Source organism: Mirounga leonina, unplaced genomic scaffold, assembly GCF_011800145.1.
Source record: "Mirounga leonina isolate KUSES-001 unplaced genomic scaffold, KU_Mleo_1.0 Mir_173, whole genome shotgun sequence".
Taxonomy (NCBI): domain Eukaryota; kingdom Metazoa; phylum Chordata; class Mammalia; order Carnivora; family Phocidae; genus Mirounga; species Mirounga leonina.
This window is the reverse complement of record NW_023270447.1, coordinates 90,304,116-90,329,749: the sequence shown is the minus strand read 5'-3', so window position 1 is coordinate 90,329,749 and position 25,634 is coordinate 90,304,116. Positions and strand designations below refer to the sequence as shown.

The 25,634-nt window shown below is 58.0% G+C and overlaps 1 protein-coding gene across 1 annotated transcript in view; it reads right to left on the bottom strand.

The window, feature by feature from the left end:
* Positions 1-1,563: 1,563 nt before the first annotated feature.
* NPHP4 (nephrocystin 4) overlaps positions 1,564-25,634 on the bottom strand; it is a 115,395-nt gene continuing 91,324 nt past the window's right edge. The window contains exons 19-31 of the mRNA XM_035019936.1: positions 23,675-23,852; positions 18,294-18,419; positions 15,614-15,822; positions 11,706-11,932; positions 11,262-11,448; positions 10,116-10,199; positions 6,299-6,455; positions 5,662-5,747; positions 5,015-5,100; positions 3,913-4,084; positions 3,131-3,310; positions 2,769-2,912; positions 1,564-2,154 (exon numbers count right to left, since the gene is read on the bottom strand). Coding sequence (XP_034875827.1) covers positions 2,014-2,154; positions 2,769-2,912; positions 3,131-3,310; positions 3,913-4,084; positions 5,015-5,100; positions 5,662-5,747; positions 6,299-6,455; positions 10,116-10,199; positions 11,262-11,448; positions 11,706-11,932; positions 15,614-15,822; positions 18,294-18,419; positions 23,675-23,852 — 1,977 coding nt within the window. The 3' untranslated portion in view covers positions 1,564-2,013. The remainder of the gene's footprint in view (positions 2,155-2,768; positions 2,913-3,130; positions 3,311-3,912; positions 4,085-5,014; positions 5,101-5,661; positions 5,748-6,298; positions 6,456-10,115; positions 10,200-11,261; positions 11,449-11,705; positions 11,933-15,613; positions 15,823-18,293; positions 18,420-23,674; positions 23,853-25,634) is intronic.

The following is a 25,634-nucleotide window of genomic DNA, read 5'->3' as shown; positions in this document are numbered from 1 at the left end:
TTAACGAAGCAGGGCCGACAGAGCAGGCCGTCTCCTCCCCACGCCTCAACGGGTGACTGCGGCACATGGACGGGACGGAGAAGCTGCCCGGATGGTGGCGGTGAGTGACAAGACCTTGTGACCCCCACCATAGCTTCCCACATGGAGCTCGGCAGGCGCCGCGACACAGCAAGGCCTGGAGGTCTCCATGCAGGCTGGCGGCCAGTTCCCTGGTCCTGGCTGCATGTGCTTGGCCCGGCACAGGGTGTGGACAGGCTGAACTCTTGCCCTGTGACCGGGGTGCAAACTTAGAAAACGCCAGGTGGGGCATCCAAACAACAACAAAGATGAACTTTGGTACATTGTCACATGGTAAAAAGACCCATAAATACACCTGAAGAACTTTCCCCAGAATCCATCCTCCGCACCGCTCTGTGGTGCCTACGGCTGGTGCGGGGCTCGGGACCCGTGCCCAGGCAGAGGACGTGGGGAGCGGGTCAGCTGCAGGGCCGATGCACCCTTTAACCCTGCTCACAGGGCCGAGATTTAAATCAGGGGCAGTGGACGTCCTGCCTCTCACCTACGCAGCATCCGGCCGCTGGGCCACCTCGACGACCACCTCTCTGGGGCCTGCTCAGTCGTCCCCCAGCACATCTGTGCCCTGGGTCTTGCTCCTCACCACGGAAGCCTCGTCAGTTCGTGGTGCCACAGAGACCCACCCCCCACAGGCTTCCTCCCACGGTGGCCTCGGCCGCTCATCGGCACACTTGGTTGGCTGGCTACCACTCTGCTGCCTTCTCATCACCCCAAAATTAGGAACAGCCTGGCTTGCCACTCGCCAGGGCTCAGGCTCCCCTGCTTCCTTCGTATCCATGTTTGCAACAAACTCAAAGTCAAGTTTTTGCTATAAAACACACGATGCTCTGCCTCTCGGTTATACTCCGTCCTGTCCCTCCAAGTGTACTTCCAGCCCAGCCACTTCTCCGCTTCCCCACCAGCAGCTGTGGCCAAGGCTGTGAACATCCCCCAAAACCTGCTCCCACCTGCTCGGTAATAACACCCCTGGTTATCTGAACACGACACGCAAAAGCAGGGCAGTTCCCAGACCCCTTGGAGCTAGATGCAGCCATGTGACCGGGTTCTGGCCAATGAGATTCTGGTGGATAGAAAAAGGTCCCCCACCCGGGGTTGTCCCCATCCTAATCCCTGGAAGCTGTGACTGAGTGACCTGACATGCAAAAGGGTACTCTGCAGGTGAGATTAAGGTAAGGATCTTGAGATGAAGCGGTTACCCTGAATTTCCAGGTGGGCCCAATGTCACTACAGGGGTCCTTATGGGGGAGGGGGGCGCAGAATCAGAATGGGAGCCATGACCAACAGAGGCAGAGGTCAGGCACCTCACCTGCCTCGGTCAGGCCCATGCCGACTCTCCGGGAGGCCAGGGGCCCCAGGCCACCCTGCTGTCCCTCAGCCATGTTGTCCTCAAGGGAAAACCATGCTTATGCCCAGTTATGTCAGCATCTGACAAGGGTGAAAACAACAGAAAACACTCAAGAAAACCATCAATAGAGAAAACAGGTAAAAGTTTAGTTTTTCATACATAACTTAAAAAAAGATATGAAAGAATACCAATATAAAACATTCCATAGCAAATAATGTTTGTACAAAATCCAGTAAGAAAACATAATTTTATCACTTAAGATGATTCATAAAATATATTTTGCTAAAAAGCAAATCGACACGTCCTAGACAGAGACACCTGCCCGAGTGCAGCAGAGAGAAAGGAGCCTCCTGCTTCCCGGCTCCGAGCCCTGCCCGGTGGATGCCCGCAGGGCTCGGCCCACGGCTGGCTCCAGCAGCAGCTTCCTGCACTCGGGCACGAGAGCCGGTCAGGAGCACGGTGCCCCCTCCACCCTCGGCCACGCTCCCCAGTTGCCCGGGCAGGTCAGCGAGGGCAGGAGGAGGCCCACAGAGCCAGCGCACCTGAGTGTGTCCCCACGCTGCGGCGGGATGGGGGCCACCCCCCGCCGCTCTTTACTGGTAGGTGACCTTCACGCAGAACGCCTCTTCGTTTTTGTCTTCGTGGTCATTGATGTAAATCAGGATCTCCTCCTCCCCGGCGCTCTGACGAGGTGCAAACCGCAGGCCGATGGTGTAGGTCTCTCCTCCCCTGACCTGGAAGGCAGCAAGCATCCAATCCCAGGCTACCCCAGCCACTGCTCTCTACTCCGGCAAGTTCTACGCGTGCAAACCCGGGCTGACAGAGGAGGTTAAGCTGAGGCTCCAGACCCCAAGGCCTGAGGCAGGCAGGACTCCAGACTCCTGATGTTCTCAACTAAATTTCCCAGTGTTACGGGACACAGCTGCTCTTCCCATGCCCCAGGGGACACTTCACAACAAGAAACACCCTCCACTGACAGACTGCGATGAGCTGCACTTTCTTCAAAATACAACAGAAAAAAGGCTAATTTGCAGGGCACTTGTGGGTAAAGCCACTGATAAACTGCAGGGCAGACTGGCCACCAGAACCCCTGCAACGGTGCCTAGATGTGGGGGCCCCAGAAACACAGGCAGAAGAGCTCAAAGAGGGATGCCCGCCCCCCCATCTAGTACCTTCCCCAGTGCAGATCCGCACTGCTCCCTCCCAGGACTCTCTCAAGACCACCCATTATTAGATGGAACTGTTCCTAAATGTGGTGCCGACCCTCACACCTCGGGGCTCCCGGGAGAAGCAGAGCCCGAGGGCCCCCCCCACACGCAGCCCTCCACACCCCGCACAGCACCCGCACCTGGAAGCAGTCCTCCCTGAACTGCAGCAGGTCAGGGTGGTCGCTGTGCAGGTGGTAGGTCCTCTGGGAGGGGTAGGGGTTGGTGTAGGTGATCCGCTTGTTGGCGCCTTTGCCTTCCCCCGCGGCCAGCGTGATCTCGAAAGCCTGTGGAGGCAGGGGCAGCAGTCACCCTTCCTGAGCCTGCTCTGTATGTGCCACCTGACTTAGGGCATCTCCCTAAATATGACAGACCCCCGCTGCGGGGGCTCACCATACAGACGCAACCCACACCCCTACCCCCAGGCCACAGACTACAGAGGAGGACACAGGACCAGGTGACAGTCAGGTGACATACCACCCATACCCCGTGTGCCCCTCCAGACCTTGGAAATGAGAGGTGGACGGCAAGAGAGGCACACGAGCCACGAGGCCACCAGCTGGTGGTAGTCCACGTCGACCAGGTTAAGGTGGATGAACCGGCTCCCTGCTCTCTGGGGCCTCACAGCAACATGCAGATCCTGCACCCCGTGAGGTGGCAGCACAAACACACCCTTGGGGTCCGTCTTTAAGAAGAGCAGAAAAGAAGCGGGTCAGGACGCAGTCCCTCACACTGTGCAGACCAGGCGTTTCCTGAAACCTGCAGCTCAGGGCACAGAGAGAATCCCAAGGGAACCCCCGCTATTCCGGGGGCAGGGGGCCCACGTGGCCTGCGTGAGGTCAGAAGGGGCCCGAGTGACGGTGCCAGATCTGAAACCAGACCCAGCCACACCGTCAGGCTCGCAGCACATCACGGTCCGCATCACGATCTGTGCGGGCAAGCGGCCTCCGTGTGGCCACGGGCCCCTAAGCACCAGAGCTGCCTCAGCAGAGGGAGATCTCAACGAGCTCCAGCTCAAAACCCTGGCAAGGAGTCTGCATTGCCCTCATTATCCAGACGCATAATTGTGGCTAAATTAATTCCAGAGCTGCTATTAATATTTGCCTTCCAATAATTTTTCTAAAAAGTGGCCTTTGGGGTTTATATGTCACTCATCCCATGATGGCATATCCAATAAAAGGCAATCTGAATGAAGACTCTACCGCGAGTCTTGTCCACAGGACCCACGCCGTCCGTTCCCAGGGTGGGGTGAGGAGGGGAGAGGCCAGAGAACACCCAGTGACCCACCTTCAGCTCCTGGGGGTGCGAGGTGAAAGCCTGCACTCTCCGAACCGTCTGTGTCCCCCGAAGGACAAGGGACAGGCGGGTCTGCTGGCCTGTGACACAGGAGACGTCCACGCGCTGCAAGGAGTGAAGGTGGACCTGCCATATCTGGACAGGGGTTGCCAGCCAGTTATCCCTGTGCAGGACAGAAGCGGTTATCAGGGCTGGTGAGGACAACGGCACCAACCGGGAGACAGAAGCCGGGAAGAGGCCGAGAAGGTGGCCAGGAGGACAGGGGCCGAGGAGACAGGGTGAAGCCCAGCTGCCATCACCCTCGCAGCCACCTTCCCCTCACTCTGAAGGCCCACTTTGACTTTGCACCACAACACCCTACATGAGTGACAACGTGGGCTTCTGCCAGAAACGTCACAGTCCCAAACCAGGTGGCTTGGGGTGAAGCCCGTGGAAAGCAGGACACGGAAGAGTCTGTGGGCTCAGAGGTCACGCAGGCCAGAGCTCGTGGGCCCCATCCTAGCTGCCTGGTGCTGCAGGACAATACCAACCCTTTCCTGTAAGTGGGGCTCAGTAACCCTGCCCCTCGGGTGTCCACACAGCCTGAGACGGGCACTGAGCGCGGTTATCCCCTGCCCCATTCCCAGACATCCGATTCAAAAGCCCCCAGCCTGGCCAAGTTTTAAAAGATCCTCCCTCAAGGGACCGGAACAGGAGACTTCCAAGGAAAAGGTACAGGAACAGGGTCATTTCAACTGAGTGGGAGAAGCAGGAAGGCGATGTGATCACCGTCTCAGGCATGGAAGGATAATGACTGCCACCTTCCCTCTCCCCTGGTCGGAACCGGGCACTGCACTGGGGCAGACGCCGCCTTGGGTTCCTCTCCTTGGTGGGCTCTCCACGCGTCCCCCAGGCCGCTGGTGCTGCTCCGATCAGAGGGCGCCCTTTGCAAGGCCCCTGCCAGCCCTGGAGTCTCCCGTCCCATAGCCAAAGGACCGACAACGAGCCCCGTCAGGAGCTCGGGAAGAGCCCAGGCCGGCCCTTCCAGTGCTGCAGCTGCTTCCCACCCCCGCCCACCCCTCCAGACCTCTGGAGGTCGTGTTCATGGACTTACGCGTAAACAGTGACAAAGAAGTCTTTGCTCTCCGGGCTTGGCCCACTAGCCACCTTCAGGAACACATCCCGTGGCTCCCCGAGGCCCTGGCGGACACGGGCGCACCCTGAGAACACCGCCTGCCTCCCCACTCCGAGCCCAGCCCCCTGAGCCTGCATGAAGCAGAAGCAGGCGGGAACCAGGCTCCCTCCCTCCCAATAGGTGTTTAATTTTCCGTATTAGTCAGAATTCACTCTTCTTTTTTTTTTTTCACTGCAAAAAAGAAAATCATTAACTTCTTGATTTCATATTGAGTTCAATAATTATATTCTGCAGGAGATTTTATCCAATTTCCTAACCAGTCATAACACAATTATTGCCCTTATTCTTTACACAATGGCAATTAATAAGTGGCTTAATTACCACTCACTTTATTCACTTTGCTTCCTGCCTTTTTTTTTCATTTAAATTCAGATAATCAAAGAACTGATCTGCTAGCAGAAAAGATGAAAACTCATGCATAAAGCTTCCACAAGGATATCAAAATACCCCGTTAGCACCTTAGAAAGATACCACTTAACTGAAAACCTACAAGGAAAAGGCTGCCGGAGGCCAGGGGGCTCAGATGACGGGGGGGCTGGCTGGGTGATGGGCTCGGCAGAACTTACCACATTCTGGGTCTCACAGATGACGTTGGGGTCGCTACATCGGACGTGGACTGGGGGTTCCTCACCAGGTCTTCCCACGGGAGCACCTGGGGCAGGGAATATCAGAACAAGCGTCTTTTCTGGACAGGCCTGGGCCACGTGTTGTCACTGTCTGGGGCAGGCCTGGCCTGTCACAGGTACTAACAGACCCCTGCTGGGAGACGGGTGATGCCACCCTACCCCAGTCCCGCCTGCGTGGGCACCGGCACTCCCGCCATTAGCCACGTCCTCGGGGACCTATCCGAAGGGAGTGACCAAGAGTGAATGGGGGGACTACGGAGTAAGGTGCCCGACACAGAAGACGCACCAGACCAGGACCAGGGAAGTGACTGAGCAGCCCAAGGCACGAGTGAACCTCAGGCACAACCCTCGGGGCCATGGGTTTTAGGAGGTAGAATCGGCCCGCCCAGGGCATCTCAGAGGACGTGAGGTCACCATTTGAAACGACAAAGGCAGGTGGAGAATTTACAGGTGGGTCACAGGCTGGAGTAAGAGCATCACGGGATCACATGATGATGCCCCTTGTCACTCTCAGGGAGAAACCTTTTCCCATCTGTTGAACTGTCAAACGCCAGCCGTGGGGACCGATGGGACCTGCCTGGAAGTGTGTGCCAGGGGGGCAGGCGGATGGCCTTCTTCAGGAAGGTGAGCTCTGGGTGGTAGAAGCGGAAGACCTGGTCCACCACGTGGGGCTGAGTCTCCACGGTGAGGCGGAGCACGGCGATGGGCTTGCCTCCACTGCCCCGGAACAAGACCTGCCGAGAGAGCAGACGGCGCCAGCGTCAGCCCCGGCCCGCGGGCCCGCCGAGAGCTGTGTGCGCCCCGCCAGGCTCCGCGGGGCCCGCTCCCCCCGCGAGGTGGGAGGGCCAAGCACTGTGAGACGCGGGGGACGGAGCCTGCAGCAGCATGCAGCACAGGGGTGGCGCGTGGACGTGCTCTCGTGACGCACGCGTCGCCAGTTCTCGTAAGTACGGCCCACGCCTCGACCGCCAGCTACAGGGTGTGCGGCCAACATCGACATGCCCTCAGCCACCGTCCCACCCTCCGGCACGCCCGCCGTGCGCGCGCGGGGCAGCCGCTCCGAGGGTCTGGCGTTAACCCGCCAGGTCCTCGCGGGTGGTAGCGGAGCTCTTTGACTGCAGACGGTCAAAGGAGGCTGTCCCTACACCAAAACGGCTAGAAATATAAACTTCCTTTTTTAAAATAAAAGTTACTGGGGCGCCTGGTGGCGCAGTCAGTTAAGTACCCAACTCTTGGTTTCGGCTCAGGGTCAGGAGACTGAGCCCCACGTTGGGCTCCGCGCTCAGCGGGGAGTCTGCTTAAAATTCTCTCTCTCTGCCCCTCCAGCCCCCGAGCACAGGCGCGCGCTCTCTCTCCCTCTCTCTCTCAAAAATAAATAAATCAGGGTGCCTGGGTGGCTCAGTTGGTTAAGCGACTGCCTTCGGCTCAGGTCATGATCCTGGAATCCCAGGATCGAGTCCCACATCGGGCTCCCTGCTCCATGGGAGCCTGCTTCTCCCTCTGACCCTCCTCCCTCTCATGTGCTCTCTCTCTCTCTCTCAAAAATAAATCAATCAATCTTAAAAAAAAAAAAAGAAAGAAAGAACAGGTATCTTCATTCCCCAGCTCCGTCTGGCCCTGAGCTCTCCAGGCCCCTGAATGAGGGCAGGCACGCAGCCCGACAGCCGAGGCGACCTTCCCACATCGATGGAGAACTCAGGCCTCCAGACAAACCTGCCACACGGGGAAGACGTGTTTATCGTGAAATCTTTTAGATGTACATATATAAAAGGCTATCTATGTAAAACTCTGTTTAAGTCATAAATCGTAAGAGGACGGCCACCACGAGCCCAAATCCCCGCTGGGCTGGACCCCCCACCCACACTGCTGAGCTCCGGGTGCCCTGCCAGCCCTGCCCGAGGACACCCCCTTCCCGACTCTGTGGGCACTGTCCTGGCTTGGCTTTGCTGTTTTCCCACCTTCGGACCTTTACGCCATGCTGTGCTTGGTTGTGCCTGTCTGGAGCTCGGCCTGAATGCCCTCCCCGTCTCGCGTGCGCTCGCTCAGCTGGGAGAGAGGCTCCCGCAAGCGCAGCGGCCGCCCACCTTCTGTGCCGACACTCTGGCCACAAGTGCACCACCACACGGAGACCACGTGTGTGTTCAGCTGCTGCGCCTGCTACAGACCGGGTCTCCGCCCCAGCCACCCCACCTTGCCCTCCCCTGCTCTGGCCCCCACAGTCCACAGTTCTGCTCCCCTGGCAGCTCCTGGAAGCACGGGGCACAGCCAGGCTCGGGATGGAGGGGATCCTCTGGTCAGCCTCAGCCAGAGACCCGTCCTTGTCCAACAATGCTGGGAGCACCCTCCTCTGCTCCTCCTGTGCAGGGTCTCAGGCTTACTGCCCACTCTGCACAACCGAGTTCTAGTATTTGCAGCTTCAGCTCACTGTTCCCTAGCACAAGGGGGGCAGGTAGCCACTTCCGGCCATGTCTACCTCCTAGAAAATTTGGAGTTCTGGTTTTACCATTCCAGTGACCTGGTTAATACGTGAGCAGTTAACCTAGTTAACAGTGCTTCGAAAGGGGCGCCTGGGCGGCTCAGTCGTTAAGCATCTGCCTTCGGCTCAGGTCACAGTCCCAGGGTCCTGGGATCGAGCCCCGCATCGGGCTCCCTGCTCGGCGGGAAGCCTGCTTCTCCCTCTCCCACTCCCCCTGCTTGTGTTCCCTCTCTCGCTGTCTCGCTCTGTCAAATAAAATCTTAAAAAAAAAAAAGACAAAAAGGGGCGCCTGGGTGGCTCAGTCGGTTAAGCGTCTGCCTTCGGCTCAGGTCATGATCCCAGGGTCCTGGGATCGAGCCCCGCATCGGGCTCCCTGCTCGGTGGGAAGCCTGCTTCTCCCTCTCCCACTCCCCCTGCTTGTGTTCCCTCTCTGTCAAATAAATAAATAAAATCTTTAAAACAAAAAAACAACAGTGCTTTGAAAGGGATGGCGGTGGCAGAGAGCAGCAGTTCAGCGCCCAGTGCCTGCCTCAGACGAGAAGCAGCAAACATACCCCTGTGCGTTCATACTGAGACTCCAAACACTGACCGCCTCTGGAGGTTGCCAGGGCACAGTTCATTACTCTGAACACTGATAAACAAAATGAAAGAATCCAACACTTATCCTGACTTTCTGGTATAAAGTGTATTTCAGGGCAACCAAACTGCTGGTGGGGAAATTCTTGTTTATGGCAGAATCCCAGCTAACAAGTCCAGGAAGAATGAAAGAAGTGGAATTTCCCCATTTCCCACCCTGAAAATGTGTGTGGGCAATGAACCCGAGGGGAGAGAAGACACGGGGCCCTGGAGTCAGTGGGCCCGGACTCACCCAAACCACACGTGAGAAGACAAGTAAGCACAGGATGGACACTAGGCGACTCGGAGGGTCTGCTGCTGATCGGGGGCAGGGACAGTGGCACACGGCGAGGCTAAAAGTCCTTATCTGTTAGGGACACAGACTGACCTCATCACCGGTGAACTCAAAAGATTTCTGGGGTTTGCCTTCAAACTCCAAATCCATGTACGGAAAATGTACTAGCCTCTCAGATTTCGATAGCCCTACATAAACAGCTGATATTCCTTAAGCAAGGCAAAGCTGCGCCTCCACATTAAGTAAAATAAAGCAGTTTCCACTGGTGACGGGGCCGAGGGCACAAGAGGCCACCACAGCGAGACGGGAACACAGGCCTGCAGTCGGAGCCGGCTTCTCATCTGAGACTCACTGAAATAATCTGTTCTCGGGGCGGGGGTGGGGCAAAGTCTTGCTGCTTTTGTTTTTACTTTCAAACTACTTCAAAAAGGCATTATTTGTCTGCCCAAAAAAAGCTTTGGAAATTCCTAAAAACAAGTGTCCTGAGCTCCCTGTCAGGACATCCTACAGACAAACCTGCCTACCCTATAGGCGGGAATGAGCATTCCCAGAAGTAACCCCACAGCCCCCACACTGATCCTATGGGCCGTGGGGAAGCTGTGGGCGAGGGTCAGGGGGCCAGTCTAGCCCCCGTGTGTGCTGGCCGTGTGCTGGGACAGCTGTACTTCCAGGGCGTGGGGCAGGCACCCAGAGCACCAAGGGCCGCAAGGGGCAAGTGGCCAGGGAGAGGCTCCCAGGCCGGACACCCACGCAGACGCCCTACCAGCAATGCCTGAGGCAGCCACCGCTCGGTCAGCACAGGAAGAGTCCACCTCCACGGGCCTGCTCCACCACCACCGCCCCCCTCCCCCCACCACAGGAGGTTCAGTGAAGGGCAGAGGGCCAGGCCCCAGCAGCGTGAGTAACAACAGAAGTCGTGAACATCTCACTGAGTCTGCTCAGGGGACACCTGGCTCGCACTGCAAGACCCTGGGACCGTCTGGGGTCGCAGATGTCCTGCCCTCTTACCTTGGCATGCTTAGTGGGCATTGCACTGGACTTCTGGGGCGACCTGGCGTCCGTGCCCTTCTCAGATCGCAGCTCAGCAGAGGCCTGTGAGAAAGCAGTCGGCACCGGCAGGTCACGAGATGGGAGTCGGAGGGTGAGGAGCCCTTCTAGCTGCAGGACTTCTCCCTGTAGGAACCGCTGCCCCTGGGACCGAGGGCTCCCGTGCACGGTCTCATCTGCTCTCATAATAACCATGTGGACGGCCACTGTCACAAACCAGCCTCACTATCCCAAAGAGGGAGCAGGGACTGCCAGGAACTGTGAAGGCCCACCCGACATGCAACCCGGCACCACCTGAAGCCAAAGGCCTGACGTCTTCTTCACTGTCCTTACGACCTCTTGCCCAAAAGTGCATCCAAAGAGTCTACACAGGATTCTGTGAGCCTCTGAGAGCTCCTCGAGCCCATTTACATGAGAACCACTATGCTACAGAGCTGACCCCAAAAGCTCAGTAAGAAAGATAAAACGCGGGGGCGCCTGGGTGGCTCAGTCGTTAAGCATCTGCCTTCAGCTCAGATCATGATCCCAGGGTCCTGGGATCGAGCCCTGCATCGGGTGCCCGCTCAGTAGGAAGCCTGCTTCTCCCTCTCCCACTCCCTCTGCTTGTGTTCCCTCTTTCGCTCTGTCTCTGTCAAATAAATAAAATCTTTAAAAAAAAAAAAAAAAAAGAAAAGAAAGATAAAACGCATGCCCTGCGCCCCCCACCCCCACCCCACCAGTCACACGGCATGTACCACTCACATCCATCACTGGAAACCTCCAAGCCTGCATTTCCTACAGACAAGCGAACACTACAGAACGTGGGCAGACAGCATTAACTACAGAACACAAAATGCTGGAAAGTGTCAACCCATCAGCTCTCCCGAGGTAAGGGAGAGGTTCTATACCCGAGAATTAAAGAGCACTCAGAGGGAACGGTCCGCCCTTTCCCGAGGCCCACTGTGTGCATGCTCGCCTAGGGACTGGCAGAGCAGGTGACCACCCCAAGGCTAAGCGGTCTGAGCAGCATGGAGGGACACGCAGAAACGCCCCCACATTATTTAGCCAAGTGGGATTTTCCCATGTGCCTGGCAAGCCCGTCTGGCATTGGAAGAATGGCCTCCTCACCTGCACCAGGGCCGGCTGCCCCACAGAGAAGGTCTGGTATCTGAAGGGGATGTGGGTGGTCTCCCTCGGGCGCAGGAAGATCTGCGGGGCAAGACTGCCCCGCAGATGGAACATATCCTCCTCCACCGGCGTGTGCAGCTTGGCTGCGTCTTTGAAGTACCTCCACTCCCGACTGTCCTGGATGATGCTAGAAGGCAGGGGAGACACGGGCTCAGAGACCATGCTGGATGAAGCTAGAAGGCAGGGGAGGGGACACAAGGCTCTGAGGCAAAACTGCTCTTCCTGGTGAGTTCCCTGCCCACCCACTGAGAGCTGGAACCCAGGACAGTGGGCGAAAGCCGGGATCAGCGGGACCCTTGAACGTCAAGAGCAGCCTGGCTTTCATTTCAGGGAGAACCCAGAGTCACCCCAGGTGACCCAGGCAGGCCCGCCGCTCACTCCCACCTGAGCTCGGGATTGTCCACCTCGATGGTCACTGTGTGCTGCATGTTGTGGGGGTTCCTAAGGGCAAACTCGAAGAACTCGGCAGTGCCCAGTGTGACGTGGATCGTGTGCTTGGTGGTGATGGCCAGGCTTAGCGCGCTGGTGATGTTCTCCACCTTCGTGCGCTCCCGATAGGCAGCAATGACCTGCAGGTCGCGTGCGTGCTGTGCACGGATGCTCTGCTGAGCCTGGGGGACACAGGTGCCAAACCAGGGCTTGCTCTCCTTCTCAAGGGCCGGTCCGCCACCTCCCCCACTCCCACCCTGAATACCAAATTTCTTCTGGGAATCACCACCACCCACTTCCTCAGCCACCTGGGCTGGATGGGACTGGCCCACCCCCAGGTCCAGAGGACAGAGAATGGGTCTACACGGCGCTCCTGGCTTCTCTCTACCCCGCGGCGGTCTCCCCTGTAGGAGGCAGGGTCTGCCCTGCATGCTCCCATGAGACTTCAACTGCCCACAAGGCCAACTCTCCCTGTGGCCTCGAGGCGGGCATCTAGACACAATGGGGAATTAGAAGCAGAGGTTTCTAACAAAAGAGGATAAAATGGCCTCAAAGCTATTAAGACTGGGGATGGGCTCACTGGCCAGGTCCCCAGTGTGGCAACGGGAGCCCTGTCTTCGAGCAGGGGCCTGGCAGACCTGAGTCGGGCCAGAGTTCACAAAACTGGCATGCTGCCTTAGTGGGGCTCAGCCACGGGTCCTTCATCCACCTCCTTCCTCGACACCCTGACTCACTGGGCTTGGCCCACATGACGTGTTCTAGAGGCTGGAGACTGGCCTATGTTTCTGTGTGACTTATACTAAAGAGTGAGGTCCACCCAGAAGGAGACCCCACACCCCGCTCCGCTCCATCTGGGGGACCAGTCAGGCCCCGTGCTGAGAACCTCTGAACACTGAGGAGGCCCAGACATCAGAAGGCAGAGGCTGTTTGAATGCCTTTGGACTTCAACTCAAGAAGTAAGGACCAAATTTGGTTTCTGACTTAAATTACTTTGGATATTGACTTTCCAACATCCAAAACTTTGGCCTTCCCCTCGCATGGGGATTGAAGCTGAGCCTTTAATTTCTCCCTGGGGATTTGAAAACAGGAGGGTGGTCATGCTCATATTTGAGGCCTCCCCACACAGACACAGATGATTAGAGCTTCTTAATGGAGTGAGGGATGGCCAGACATAATTTAGGCTGAGAAATAGAGCACAGAGGGGCTTTTCAAACTTGAACTGAGACAGTGCATTATTCTGACCCACTCCCAAGTTGCAGGGACAAAATCTGGACTGCCCACCAGTGGACGATCCACCCCAGGCTCTAGGGGAGAGGCTGGGGGCAGAGCACAGCGACACCACTCCCCAGCTTACTGTAGACCAGAAGGTGAAAAGCCACAGGTAGAGTCAACACGACCCTGGGGCTCGTGAGGAGGGAAACTCCTTGCCTGTCCTGTGTCCTTCCGTACCATGGAGGAAGCTGTCAGGAAGCCTGGCACCCCTGGCCTCCCTCCAGCCCACAGGACGTGGGGCGACTTCTCTGACAGAAAGCTCTGGAATATGAGCCAGGCAGGCATAGCCCCGCCCTCCCTCAACTCTTCCCTTTGGGACCGACCGGCGTGGACGCCGCATCAGGTGCTCACGCTGCTCCTCACCGGTGGTGGGTTAGTGGCCTGTGGCCATACGGCCTCACCCAGGTGGCTCGGGTCCAGCATTAGCTCCACACTCAGTGTCACCTTGACCGCAGACAGGACCCGAGTCCCAGGGTCTGCTCTACCCATCACTAGAGTCATCAGTAACAGCGGTGACACCTGGGTCTCTCCCTACCATACTCCTGTCTGATTTCTCAATCCATTCACAAGTCAGGCAGGCAAAGGATAAGGACACTTACTGGAGCCCTTGGGTCCCCACAGGCAGTAGAGCCCAGGGACCAGGTCAAGGATGAGCACAGTACCCAACCAGAGCACGGGACTGGCGAGCCTTTCGCTGGGATTTCTGGAAATAAAGCTTTCTATTCTGTGGCACTCAGCATGGGATGACTACATGAAGCAGGGTTACTGCCGCCAAACTGCTACTGTGAGGGGTGATCTGGGGGCTGCAGGGGCGGGCAGAGGGCGGGGGTGGGGGGCTGGTCCCAGGGGCCTGACCGCCCCAGGCCTGCCTGCTGGGGCACCTGCTCAAACACGAAATGGCTGGTCCGGAGTCCAGGCCAAGGGCCCTGGGGACCCCGCTGCCACACAGACTGCAGCCTCAGAGGACCCCCCAAACCAGGAGATAGCCTGCCAGCCGTTCTCCCCAGGCTGGGGGGCCCATGGAGAAGGTACCCAGCTCACGGTCTTCCCACGGCTGGGGCTCCGCCTGCACACAGCGGCTGACGCTGACCAACAGCAGCAGGTGGGGCCGGCCACCGTCCCGGGCGCCACAGAAGCTGAGCCACCCTCGTGAGGATGCTGGGACTGTCCCAACACAGGCATCTGGCCCCACTCTGTGCTCCACCACTTTCCTGAGAAGCTCCCAGACCATCAGCATCCCCGGCGGCTCTCTGCCTCCCGATGCACAGCCCCCGGGGTCCGAGACCAGCGGACTGCATGAGCGCATCCGGTGCCAAGGACTGGCCAGGGGCTTAGCTCCTCGGCCCTGAGCGCTGCTCCACTTCCGGCTCTCATCAGAGGGCCCGCTGACTTCGTGAATTCACAAACCCTTTTTCTGAAGAAGGCTGTGAGAACTCCAGGTTGGGGAGAAACCACTGCCTACTCGATAAAACAAGTCACTTTCACCTTACATTCTGCAGGCCGCTGACCCAGGAAAAGCATGAGAATTTAGTGGAACATTTTCCTGTATTTAGAAATCCAATTACTCCCAAATTCACGGCTCTATTCAGAATGAGGGCTCCGAGCTGTGGAAACTCTACCAGGACACATCAAACAGGAGGAAACCCACCAACACCAGGGGAAAAATAGGACACCAGCAGTGGCAGCACCTGACTGAGGACCTGCCGTGCGCCGGGCCCGCCACCCAACGAGGGACGGCTGCTGGTGAGCCCGGGCGGCAGCCGACACAGCCAAGGTGCGGCTGGGCCACCAGCTCCAGGGGCCCCACCCTCAGCAGCTGCCATAGGGGAGGAGGCCCATCCGGACCCCAGCCCCACAAGCTCAGTCTGGACGCCCCCCACCGGGCCCTCTCCTGGGCCTCTCCTCCTCCATCAGACCCAACAGTCTTGCTCGCTGGCCTGTTTCCGTCTCTCTCGCTACACCCCACACCTGAGGGCAGGAACCTTCCCCAGCTGCTGTGAGCACGAAGGGCTGAGCAGCGACGTCCGTTCAGACACCTGCCTGCCTTAATGTAAAGGGTGATCCTCAAAGACCTTCCTCAAGGCCCCTGTAGCATCGTGATTCCACAAACCCATCAGGTACAACCACTATCTCCTCCTAGGTCTATGATGCAAAATATGGTAGGGTCTTCTCTAGATTTTTAGACAAAAATGGGAATTTTTCTGGTCAGAATGAATTACTTGATTTGCACTGATGACCCATTCACAGCTCTGACCCCAAACCTGGGGGCCCCTCAGAATCCCCTCTAGAGCCTTCTTAACAGCCCAGGTTATGGACACGCACGTGCATGGCCCAACTGGACACAGGATCTCCAGGGGTGGAACCCAAGAATCAGCTTTTATAAAAACTCTCCAGGTAACTCTGATGTGAAAACCTCCCTTGGTGGCTGAGAGGTCCATCTCCCCTCCATTCCACAAGTAGGATTTGGGAGGGAGAGAGAGAGAGCCACGCAGGAGAAGAGGAGAGAGAGGACGAGGTTGCTTTCATTCACAATGACTGCGGCCCCCACACGGGGACACCCGGGGGCAGCAGGAGGTGGACGAAGCCCTCACCAACATGCTGGCGCCCCAGCAGCTGAGCTCTCCTCTGGACTCCTGAAGGCGCACGGACCTCATCCGCTCCAGCTTGCGCCTGCGGACAGCGTCCCCCTCGTGGCCGGCGCCCTGGGGCCCCTTGCTCCTGTGCTGTGTGTGCGTGAACAGCATGGCGGCCAGCTCACGGTCCACATCAGCCAGCTTCTGTGCTTGAACCACATTTTTTACTGCTGAAAGGTTCAAAGAGGGAGCCAAAGGTTAAAGTGCAGAATTTACGTTCTTTAAGCAGACCCAGCAACAAGCTTCCGGCCACCTCACCCAGGAAGGAAGTTCAGCAGGCACCTTGCCCTTTCCTGTACCTTCTAAGACGCTGATAAAGATGGTAATCATATAAGCTGGTCTCCACAGCATCCCCCCTTTACCAGCCTTTCAAATAAAGGAATTCTGATCTTGGTCCTTAGAGACAAATTAATACACCATTACGTGACTTTCCAGAGGGAAATGAAGGTCAGTGTTCGAGAAGCTGATGCTCTCTGGGTTCTCAAGGGCTGCTGACACCCTCATCCAGGACGCAGCCCCACTGGCGAGAGCCTCCTGACTCGGGGACCACTCTGAGCTCTCAGGACACCACCCCACCAGGTCCTCAGACCCACCCTGTGTGCTCAGATCAGGAATCAGGGGCTCTGATGAGCTGCCCACTTGGCCTGAAGCCCAGGCTCGGGTTCGGGGGGCCCTCAGACCAGGCCTGGCTCCCGAGCTCATGCCCCTGACTACACCCAGCTGCCTCTAGACAGCCTGGCCCCCAAGGAACCGACTCCTCTGGGAGACTCTGCTCAAACCCTGGACATACACAGAAGCCATGTGAGCAGACACACAGAAGCTGAAGCCAGCAGAGGAGCCACATTTTCTTCAGGTGACGAAGCATGGCACACGTCAGGTCACAAGCTGACATCGAGGTTCCTGGACCAGCACTCAAGCTGGCGCAGGCGGGCAGAAGAGAAGGAGCACCCCAACTTAGGACTGGGCCCTTCCTGAGCCTCAGGCACCCGCAGCACCCATGGGTAATGAGCGCCCTGCTGAACCTGCTGGCCGGGTCCCACACCGTCACCCCATCTCCAGCCTCCGACTGAAGCACTCCATGTGGTGGTAAAGCAATCCTTTCCCCTGACTCGCCCACCTCTTCCTCCATCGCCAGTAACAAGGGCTATTTCCAGGTTCCTCACCACCATTTTAAAGCTGTTCAATTGCCTTTCAGATGCCATGAGTCAGTTTAGACAGGTAAAATGCCACCCCAAAATAATTTTTCCCATCTCGGGTGCAGGCATAGTGGGTGGGCCACCCCACCTCGGTCGGGTTTGAGTGGCCCGAGGCCCACAGTCCCGGGGGAAGGAGACAAGCAAGGCTGAGGGTTCACCAATGACCTCACCGGTCAGACTGTATCACCCAGTTCCAAAGAAACCAGAAATGGAACTCCAGTACTGCTCAGAGCCTGGAAGTACTTTCTAAAACTCTGCACAACTTCCTACTTGCCGAGCCTTGCCCAGTGGGGAAGATAGGCTCTCTGATGGAACTCCCCATCCTCTGTCTTTGATCCAACAGGGAGAGGGGGACCAGTGACTCCAGAGACCCTCCATTCGCTCAACAAACCCTCATGAGTTACAGCTCCCTGCACCGCCTGGCAGAGCCCCTGACCTGCTGGGCCCCAAGGTGGGGGCTTTCACAAATACCCCCAACCTGTTCTTGGACCAGCCAGGGACAGAGAAGCACTGGCCCCAAAGTGGGAATTCCAGATTCTCACCCAAGTTCACCACCCTTTACCACTCAACTGGCCAAGTCACCTGACACCCACTGCCTCGGTTTCTTCAACACTCAACGGGAGAACAGACGCTCAGCCCGCCGGGATCATGGACCTTGGACCCATCTGAGCATCAGAACCCCAGGTCCCTCTCCCGGGAGAACGCTCGAGCCCCCACAAAGTCTGGGCTGGAGTTTCAGGGAACGTGGGGTCCCGGAGGCCTCTCACCAGCCACAGTGCAGGGCCTCCCTCCCCGGGCACAACAGGCTCAAGGACAACAGTACTGGAGGACCGTCAACACAGGAAGCTCAGGGCAGCTGTGGATCCATGCCAGATGGCCAGCAACGTGGGGGAACAACACCCAAAGGGCATGCCCTGCTTTTCATCCCACCAACAACTTTGCATCCAGGTCTGTGGGTGATTTAAGGGGACAGAAAACTTCAGACGCCCCCTGCTGTGGACAACATTCTCCCCAAGCACAGGACCTACTTCCCAAGCTCCACGACTGCTTTACTCTCCCCACCGTTGGGACTTCAAATCAGTTTTTAAAAACCAGTCTTTGTTCATCCTACCCCTTCCTTCACTTCCTGCTCCCCTGCAGATGGGCAGCTAACCAAGAACACTTGTAGGATGATAATGTGCCTGTGAAACAGCCCAGCCGGCTTCCACAGAGCCTGCTCCAGAGCACGCCGGCTGTGACGCGTGCGCTGAGCCGGCACGGCCCGAGGGTCCGGTGAGGCAGGGCACTGAGCTGGACACGACGGCCACTGCTCCCGCCCCCAGACCACACGTGTACCTGCATGCACACGGGCGGACACGCAGCCTTCCATCTCTCGCTCCACCCTTTCCCCACGCCAATCACACCCGCACACGACCCACGTGCCCCCGCCGCTCCTCACTCACGTCTCCGAGCCCCGCGCGTGAGGAGACTGCCTCCCTCGAAGTGGCTGGCTCCATCATTCGAGATGACCCGTGACCTGGAAGGTGGCAACGAGCCGGAATTTCTCACTCTCTGCTCACACACGTGACCTAAAATAAAAACATCCCAGCAGAAGGTATTAACACCAAAAGGAGTGCGACGAGCCACATCAACTCCCTGTAGGGAGTTCTGGGCTTCTAAGGGCCCATCCACACCCCGGCCTGATAACACCCCAAAACGGCACTCAGGGTTCTGACTCTGCTTGGCAGTTGAGAGGCAGCCGGTAGGTGTGTCTGCTCTCCCTCGGGGCGTTAAAGCTCCAGGCGCTCAGGGCGCTTGCTCACACTCTCACTTCTGATCTCGGGAGCGGCCCTGGCAGCCCCGCTTCGTGGGACGGCTCACGCATTCCCACGCCCGCTACTCAGGGGAGGCCTCCATGCACGTCCACAAACATCTGACTTCAAACACACTTGAAGGTAAGAGAGCCTCGGCAAGCTAGAATCTTCTGGAGCTCTTTTCCCACAGAAGCCTTGGAGAGAAGCAGCAAGCAGCTTCAGAGGGCCTGCGCGAGCCCAGAGGCGGAGCACAAAGCACGCCTGCCCCGGCTGAACGGCCAACGTGTGCAAGGCCCAGGGGAGAAGGGCATCCTATCCTCGGAGCCCACGGCCCCTCTGTGAGGACAGGACTCCCCCCTCAGGGGAGGCAGAGTATAGCTGATGAAGTCGAATTCCAAAACGGACCCCCCAAGTTCTAGACGCAAAACGCTCGCGCTGTGGGCTTCCCCGATTCCGGCAGGATGGTGTTGAACACCCGCAGGCATGGGGCGTCCTGGCGATCTTTCTGGGAGCTGTTAGAAGAGGTACCCCTCCCCCCGGGTGCCCGTTCCCCACCTCTCTGCTGGCCTCCGCTCTGCCCCAGCGGACAGCGGGCTTCCCCGCTCAGCTCCGCCCTCCCCTGCGCCTCTGTCCTGTGGGCACAGGAGCACGGCCCTGACCGCAGCGGTGAGCTGGTCCTCAGCAGTGCTGACCAAGGTGACGTTTCCGTCTCCAGCTGCCTGACAGAAACGTCTCCCTCTCGACTGGCTCGGGAAGGGAATGCCTGTCCCGCCAGGGAGGTCACGTGGTCTCTGCCCTGCTGCCAATGGGGGCCGCCCCTGCAGACCCCAGGGGATAGCAGCTGGAGACCCCAAAGACACGGGTGTGACAGCAGACCATCCCTCAGGCGACTAGCAAGGACTAAGGCCCCAGTCTGGGTGTGGGGAAAAATGCTCGATTCAAAAACAACAGACAGACTGAAACCACCTCTGGCCAAATCAAGAAGTGATTTACTCGGCGCGTTTTAACGGCTGGCGGCACACAGGTGAGCAGAGTCTTGCCCCTGGGGACTTCCATTCTCATCGTTTTCAGACTCCTCTGGTCCTCTCGAGTGTTTTCTGAGAATCACACATCAGGCTGGCCTTCCCCCCAGGCTTCCTGCGACAAGAGCCGCTCCTGGTTATCTGCCCTGCAGCCCAGAGCGTCCACAGCTCAGCCAGCAGCCCCGGGCAAGGCTGGCACACTGGCCGAGTTCCGCAGCCCCCGCCAGGGAGATCAGCTCGCCGGGACAGGCGTGGCGCTCACTGTCTAGAGCCTTCCCTGATACAGCACCACACTCCGGGCCTGGCGAAGCCTGAGGTCAAGCCCGGGTTCTGCCTGCTGGGCGCGCGCCACGTCACCATGAGACGCCAGACGCAGGCCTGCCTCCTCTGCAGTGGGTTCCTCACCAGCCTGGCCACTAAGGCAGGGACAATCCTACCTGGGGTCTCTTCCTGGGGGGACTTCGGTGCCAGGCCCTGTCCTCCTGCAGCTCCATCCCTCCCCTGACGTCAGCTCTGTATGCGCAGTGCACACGTCCACCTTCAGGCTCAGACCTCCGGGCAGACACCACATTTGCCAACCCCGTCCCTCCCTCTGGCCCTGCGTCTCGAGTCCCAGCTGTTCTCGGTCTCTCCTCTGCTGGGAAGCACTTCTCCACGGGGTCTGCCCACCACCCACCCGCAGCTGCTTCTCTGCTCTTCCCCTGCAGACAGAGGGGCTGCTGAGTCCTCTGCCAAACACAGTCCTCTCATCTCCCTCGGGTCACTTTACCCCCAACACAGCGTCACAAGGTCGTGAGGCTCATCCCCAAGAATGGAACCTGGTGTGAACACCACTTCGGTGGGATCAGCTGCTCACACCTCAGGGCCTGCTTTGTCAGTCCAAGTCCAGGAGGAACAGATTTGGAAGCAAGACAGGCTCTCACACTCGCTCATCCACCCATTCATGAAGCTCGCATCACCACGCCAGGCCACTGTGGCTGCTGCTGGGCGACCATTGCAGCAAGGAAGAACCAGCCGTGTCCCCCAGAAGCCGCCAGGCCCTGAGGGGGACAGACAAGCAAACAAGCAGACAGGCAAGGACAGACAGCCTGGCCAAGTGGGGAGGGGACAGCCAGCTGGTGCCAGAGCCCAGATCCCGGCCTGACACTCACTGCCCCGGTATCACCTGCTCTCCACGTGAGAGGGGACGAGGCGCCACCCAGCCCAGGTGCACCCACTTCCTGCCCCGAGCTCAGAGTCGATCCGGGCTCCCTGCTCTCAGCACTGTTTCTTCCCGGTGTGGGCGGACGGTCTGGCAAGCTCTCCATCCCACCCTGAGGGTGTGCTCCGTCAGTCACCTGGCAGTGGGCACGAGCCACCTCCGCTCCCTGTCGGGACAACGGATTCATGCCACACCTGAGGGAACTTGGGAGCCCTCCGTGGCCTTCCCTGAAGCACAGGCAGGGAGGCCTTCCCCCATGTCCAGCTGACGTGCCCACGGCCTCTGTTCAGCCTGGTGATCGCTCCACTGGGACAGACGCACAGAAGCCAGGGAAATGGCTGCGGGTCAGGATCTGGTGCAGACAGCTCGGGGGGCGCGCGGCCAGCAGCCTTGGAGACAGGCTCTCAGGAGTCACGACTGTCACCGTGGCATGCGGGACCAGCAGGGCCACACAGTCACCTCCGGACAGACCAGGGCCGTCCCTGAGCGTCGCCGTTTCCTCTGGCGGTATTTGCACTCAGAGAAACGGTTTGTTTGGAAGCTGGGACAATAAACTACATCAGTAGAACGTACACGCGCTGACTCCGGGACCGGACGCACAAAGGTGCTCACCTCCTCAGGGCACGGTCCACAGTCTCCAGCCGCTGTGGGCTTTCTCTCCCTTCAGTGAGACCTGGGTTAATCTGGGGACCCGCACATCTGCCAGGGGTGCAGAAACTCCCTCCAGATAGGCAGCGCTCCTGACGCAGTTTGCAACTACCTCGTTCCACAGCAGGAGCACAGCACGTCACCATGTCCGACCCCAAACCCAGGCCATCTGTCCACACCCACCCGGTTCTCCTTCAACCCTGAGAACATGGAGCTGGGGGTCGGGGCAGCCCCTTGCTCCCCTGGCGGGCCCCCCGGAAGGGCTGCAGATGAACCACAGTCACCCCGCACCACCAGGATCACTGGGATGGGAGAGCACGGTTCTCATGACCCCTACATAACGAAAGATCACTGAGAGACACTGCAGACGAGGCTGCAGAGACCATCACGGAGCCTGTCTGAGCCGAGAGGCCGCGGGCGCGAGCACCACCCCTCCCTGGGCGCGGAGAGGGCACCTCGTCTGCAGCCTCGCGCCAGACCGCACGCCTTGTGAATGCGGAGCCATGGAGCACCGGACAGGCACCGGGATGCTGGCCTGACCCTGCTTCTGTCCCCTGAAGCTCACCCAGCCTTATCTTGCCTGCCGCTCGGGGCAGAACAATCAGTTTCATAAAGAAATGAATCCACAACACTTTTTTTTTCCAAAAAATGCAAAATTGACAGAGGAAAGCACAGCATGTCCGCATGGACCAGTATGCTGCGCACATCTGTCCTTTGTTAATCGCCCTCTGCGTCCGCACCTCTCGGGCACGCGTCTCCGACTCTCTCCCATGCGCTATCGCTCTCTTGCAGGCAAAGTATGGAAACGGCAATTTAAGATAACATATAATGGAGCTAATCTTTCTTCTGAAGATAAGATTTAAAACGCGGAGTCACTGCACATTTGTGGGCCGTGAATAAATATAAAAATAACCAATGCAATCTCAGACGCAAAATGCTTCCTGCAGCTCCGTCACTCGTAGGAGCCTCTGAATGATGTCTGCTTCTCACATGCGGCTCATTTCTTTCTCCAAAGCCTAACTGAGTTTTGCTGTTTCCATTTTGTCTGTTCTCCAGGCTGCCTCAGATCCTACCACTGTAAACAAGCAGGCAGAAACCTCCACCCTGACTTAATGAGCCGTGCACGCTCCTCCAGCTGCAGCAGCCCCAGCCCACCCGCCTCCGTGCTGCCCGCCCGGGCGCATGTGGCCCATGGGGCTCCAGGCTTTAAAGTCAGCCTGGGCTTTGAGGAATGGAAAATTCCCCCATAAAACGTGAGAGGTTTGAGTCTCATCTAGACAGACACAGCTCCAGAAACTTCAAACAGCTTGATTTTGTCCTGCTTTCCATTTCACCCCGAAAAACCCCATCTTTCCATAGTCCCCTCAAGGGAGACTGAGTGGGCTTGTCCCCTGGCCCCACAGGGGCTCGCTCTGGTCCCCTGCCCTGTGGGGGGCACAGCAGGCATGCCGGCCCCACATCCCCTGCTGGTCAGGGCCTCAGGGGAGCCTCCAGAACGTCCAGGCAAGTACACTGTAGCCACAGCCAACCCAAGGCCGTGCCACCAGCATGTGAGTGAAGGTGCACCAGGGCTGAGCTCAGTGTGTCCAAGAAGCAACCCTTAGACACCACCAGATGTAAGGTCAGGGTGCTAGGCTCTAAAGCAGTGCGCTTCTATGTTCTCTTATCCCCAAGCTGCATGGAAGTTGAGCAACATTTCTCTCTCCTCTCCTGTGATGAAGTAGTTCTGTGGACTGATATTCCAGATGAAAATCTCTCCTGGAACCAGTCATTTTATCTGAGGATTGTCACGGACATGCCCCGTAGACTGCACCAAGAAATAAAATGTGGGCAAGCCTGAGATGACTAATGATCCCAAATCCTGATGAGAAATCAGGACACCAAACATCTGATGCCAGGACAGGCTCAGGGGTCAAGGACAGATGCTCGTGGTCAAGAACAGATGCCCAGTGGTCAAGGACAGATGCTCGTGGTTAAAGACAGACACCCAGTGGTTGAGGGCAGACTCAGTGGTCAAACAGTAGGAGTTTTTCTGAATTCCTATGGATTATGTGATGCCCACAGCAGGACCACTGCCCTGAGGGAGCTCATGCAGCAAAAGGGAAAATGAGTGGCCACCCCGGAGACGGTGTGAGGCCAAAGTCGCCGGGGACTCTTACCCACGTTGGCCAGCGTCAGATGCAGCCAGCCTTTCACCACCGTGTAGACACCAATGGGCTTGACACAGCCAAACCGGGTCGCATCTGCACTCACCACCACGTCCTGTTCGTATTCGGTCGCCACGACCTCAAGCTCGTGCAGGACCTGCACAGCCGGCCGGCCTTGGCGGAGCAGCTGCTGCAGGGGAGAAAGGCCCCAGTCAGAGGCTGGCTGAGGCAGAGCCCATCTCCTTCTGAAAACCTACGCCCTTGATACCAGGTCCTTCAAGCAAATTCTCTAATAAAGTGCACCCCAATTCACCCACTGAGTGAACACCACAGGTGCACAAACAGGCCTGGCAGCCACCCTCCTGGAGCCCCTTCTGTTCTGTGGCGAGAACAATGGGAAACGAGCAACGGAACAAGGCTGGGGATGCTGAGCAGATGCCATCCACGGTAAGTGAGCGTCAAGAAGGAGGTAGGAGCCAGGCAGGGAAGGCTGGGGGCAGAGTACAGACCCCCCCACCCGGGGCCTCCGTGCGGCTAGAAGACAGGTGGCGGGCGGGAGCAGGGTCGCTGGGTAACCGAGGCCGACTGCGTGCCGGGCTGCCACGTGAGCACAGCTCTGAGTCAGAAACACACTTCCGGCAAGCTCTCGTCTGGGGAGAGCAGCAGAGCGTAACGGTAAAGAGCACAAGCTTCCGAATCAGAACTGGGCTAAATGCCTGGCTCGGCCACTGTCAGCGCGACTCGGGCCTCAGTTTCCCAGCCGGACACGGGGACAGTGCAGCGCGAGCGCGGGGCAATCAGCCACTGTCACTTTCGCCCTAACAACGCTGTGGTATTCGCGGGACCGGAGCCGAAGGTAGGGCACACCGTACCTCGAGAAGCTCACTGCAACGTCGCTCACAGGGCAACTGGCAAAAATCCCTCACAGCCAACAACACGAGCAGGGGAGCCAAGCCACAGTGCACCACACCTTCCAGAAAATCCACATACCAAAGGCACCTAACTAGCCCAGCACCTGCAGTCACAGGGGATTCGCTCTTCTCATCTAAATTTCCCATCTCTTCTCTATAAATTTTAAAGACTTTATTTTTAAAAAATAAAATTTAGGGTGCCTGGGTGGCTCAGTCGGTTAAGCAACTGCCTTCGGCTCAGGTCATGATCCTGGAGTCCCGGGATCGAGTCCCGCATCAGGCTCCCTGCTCAGTGGGAAGCCTGCTTCTCCCTCTCCCACTCCCCCTGCTTGTGTTCCCTCTCTCGCTGTCTCTCTCTCTGTCAAATAAATAAATAAAATCTTTAAAAAAATAAAAATAAAAAATAAAATTTAATTTTAATTTATGCAAGGGTCAATAACCACAAGAGCATTTGTTTCAGGGGCTCTTCGTGGAGGACAAGATAAAATAACTTCGTCTCCAGGTGATAAAACACAGGGACACAGGGCTCAGCTGGGGATGAGGCAGAAGCCGTGACCGTCCCCAGTTCACAAGGGCTCCTCTCTACCCCTCCAGTGCCCCTCCCTCCTCCATTCCCTCCTCCCTCCTCCCTCCATTCCCTCCATTCCTCACCCCTCTGTTCCCTCCCACTCCCTCGGTGCCCCCTCCACTTGCTCCATCTACACAGCACCATGCCCACTATGGGTCATGACTGTGCCAGAGATGAAGACTGACTGTCCCATCCCCACCCACCAGGATGTCATCAGCCAGCATCACAGACAGACAAGCAATGGCCACGACAATCCCGTGGGCACTGTGACCCAAGAAGGTCCGAGGGGCCAGGGTGAGGAATGAGAACATCACCCACATCTGCCGAGTGCTCACCACGGGTGACCCCTGCCCTTGCTCCTCCCAGTCCCCTGGGGGCATCACCCCTCGTGGATGGACACCTGAGTCGGGTGGAGGAGGGATGGTGCAGCCCAGGTGAGCCCTCAGAGGGAAGAGGGGGAACAGGCAACCCCCAGAGGAAGAGGGGCACGGAT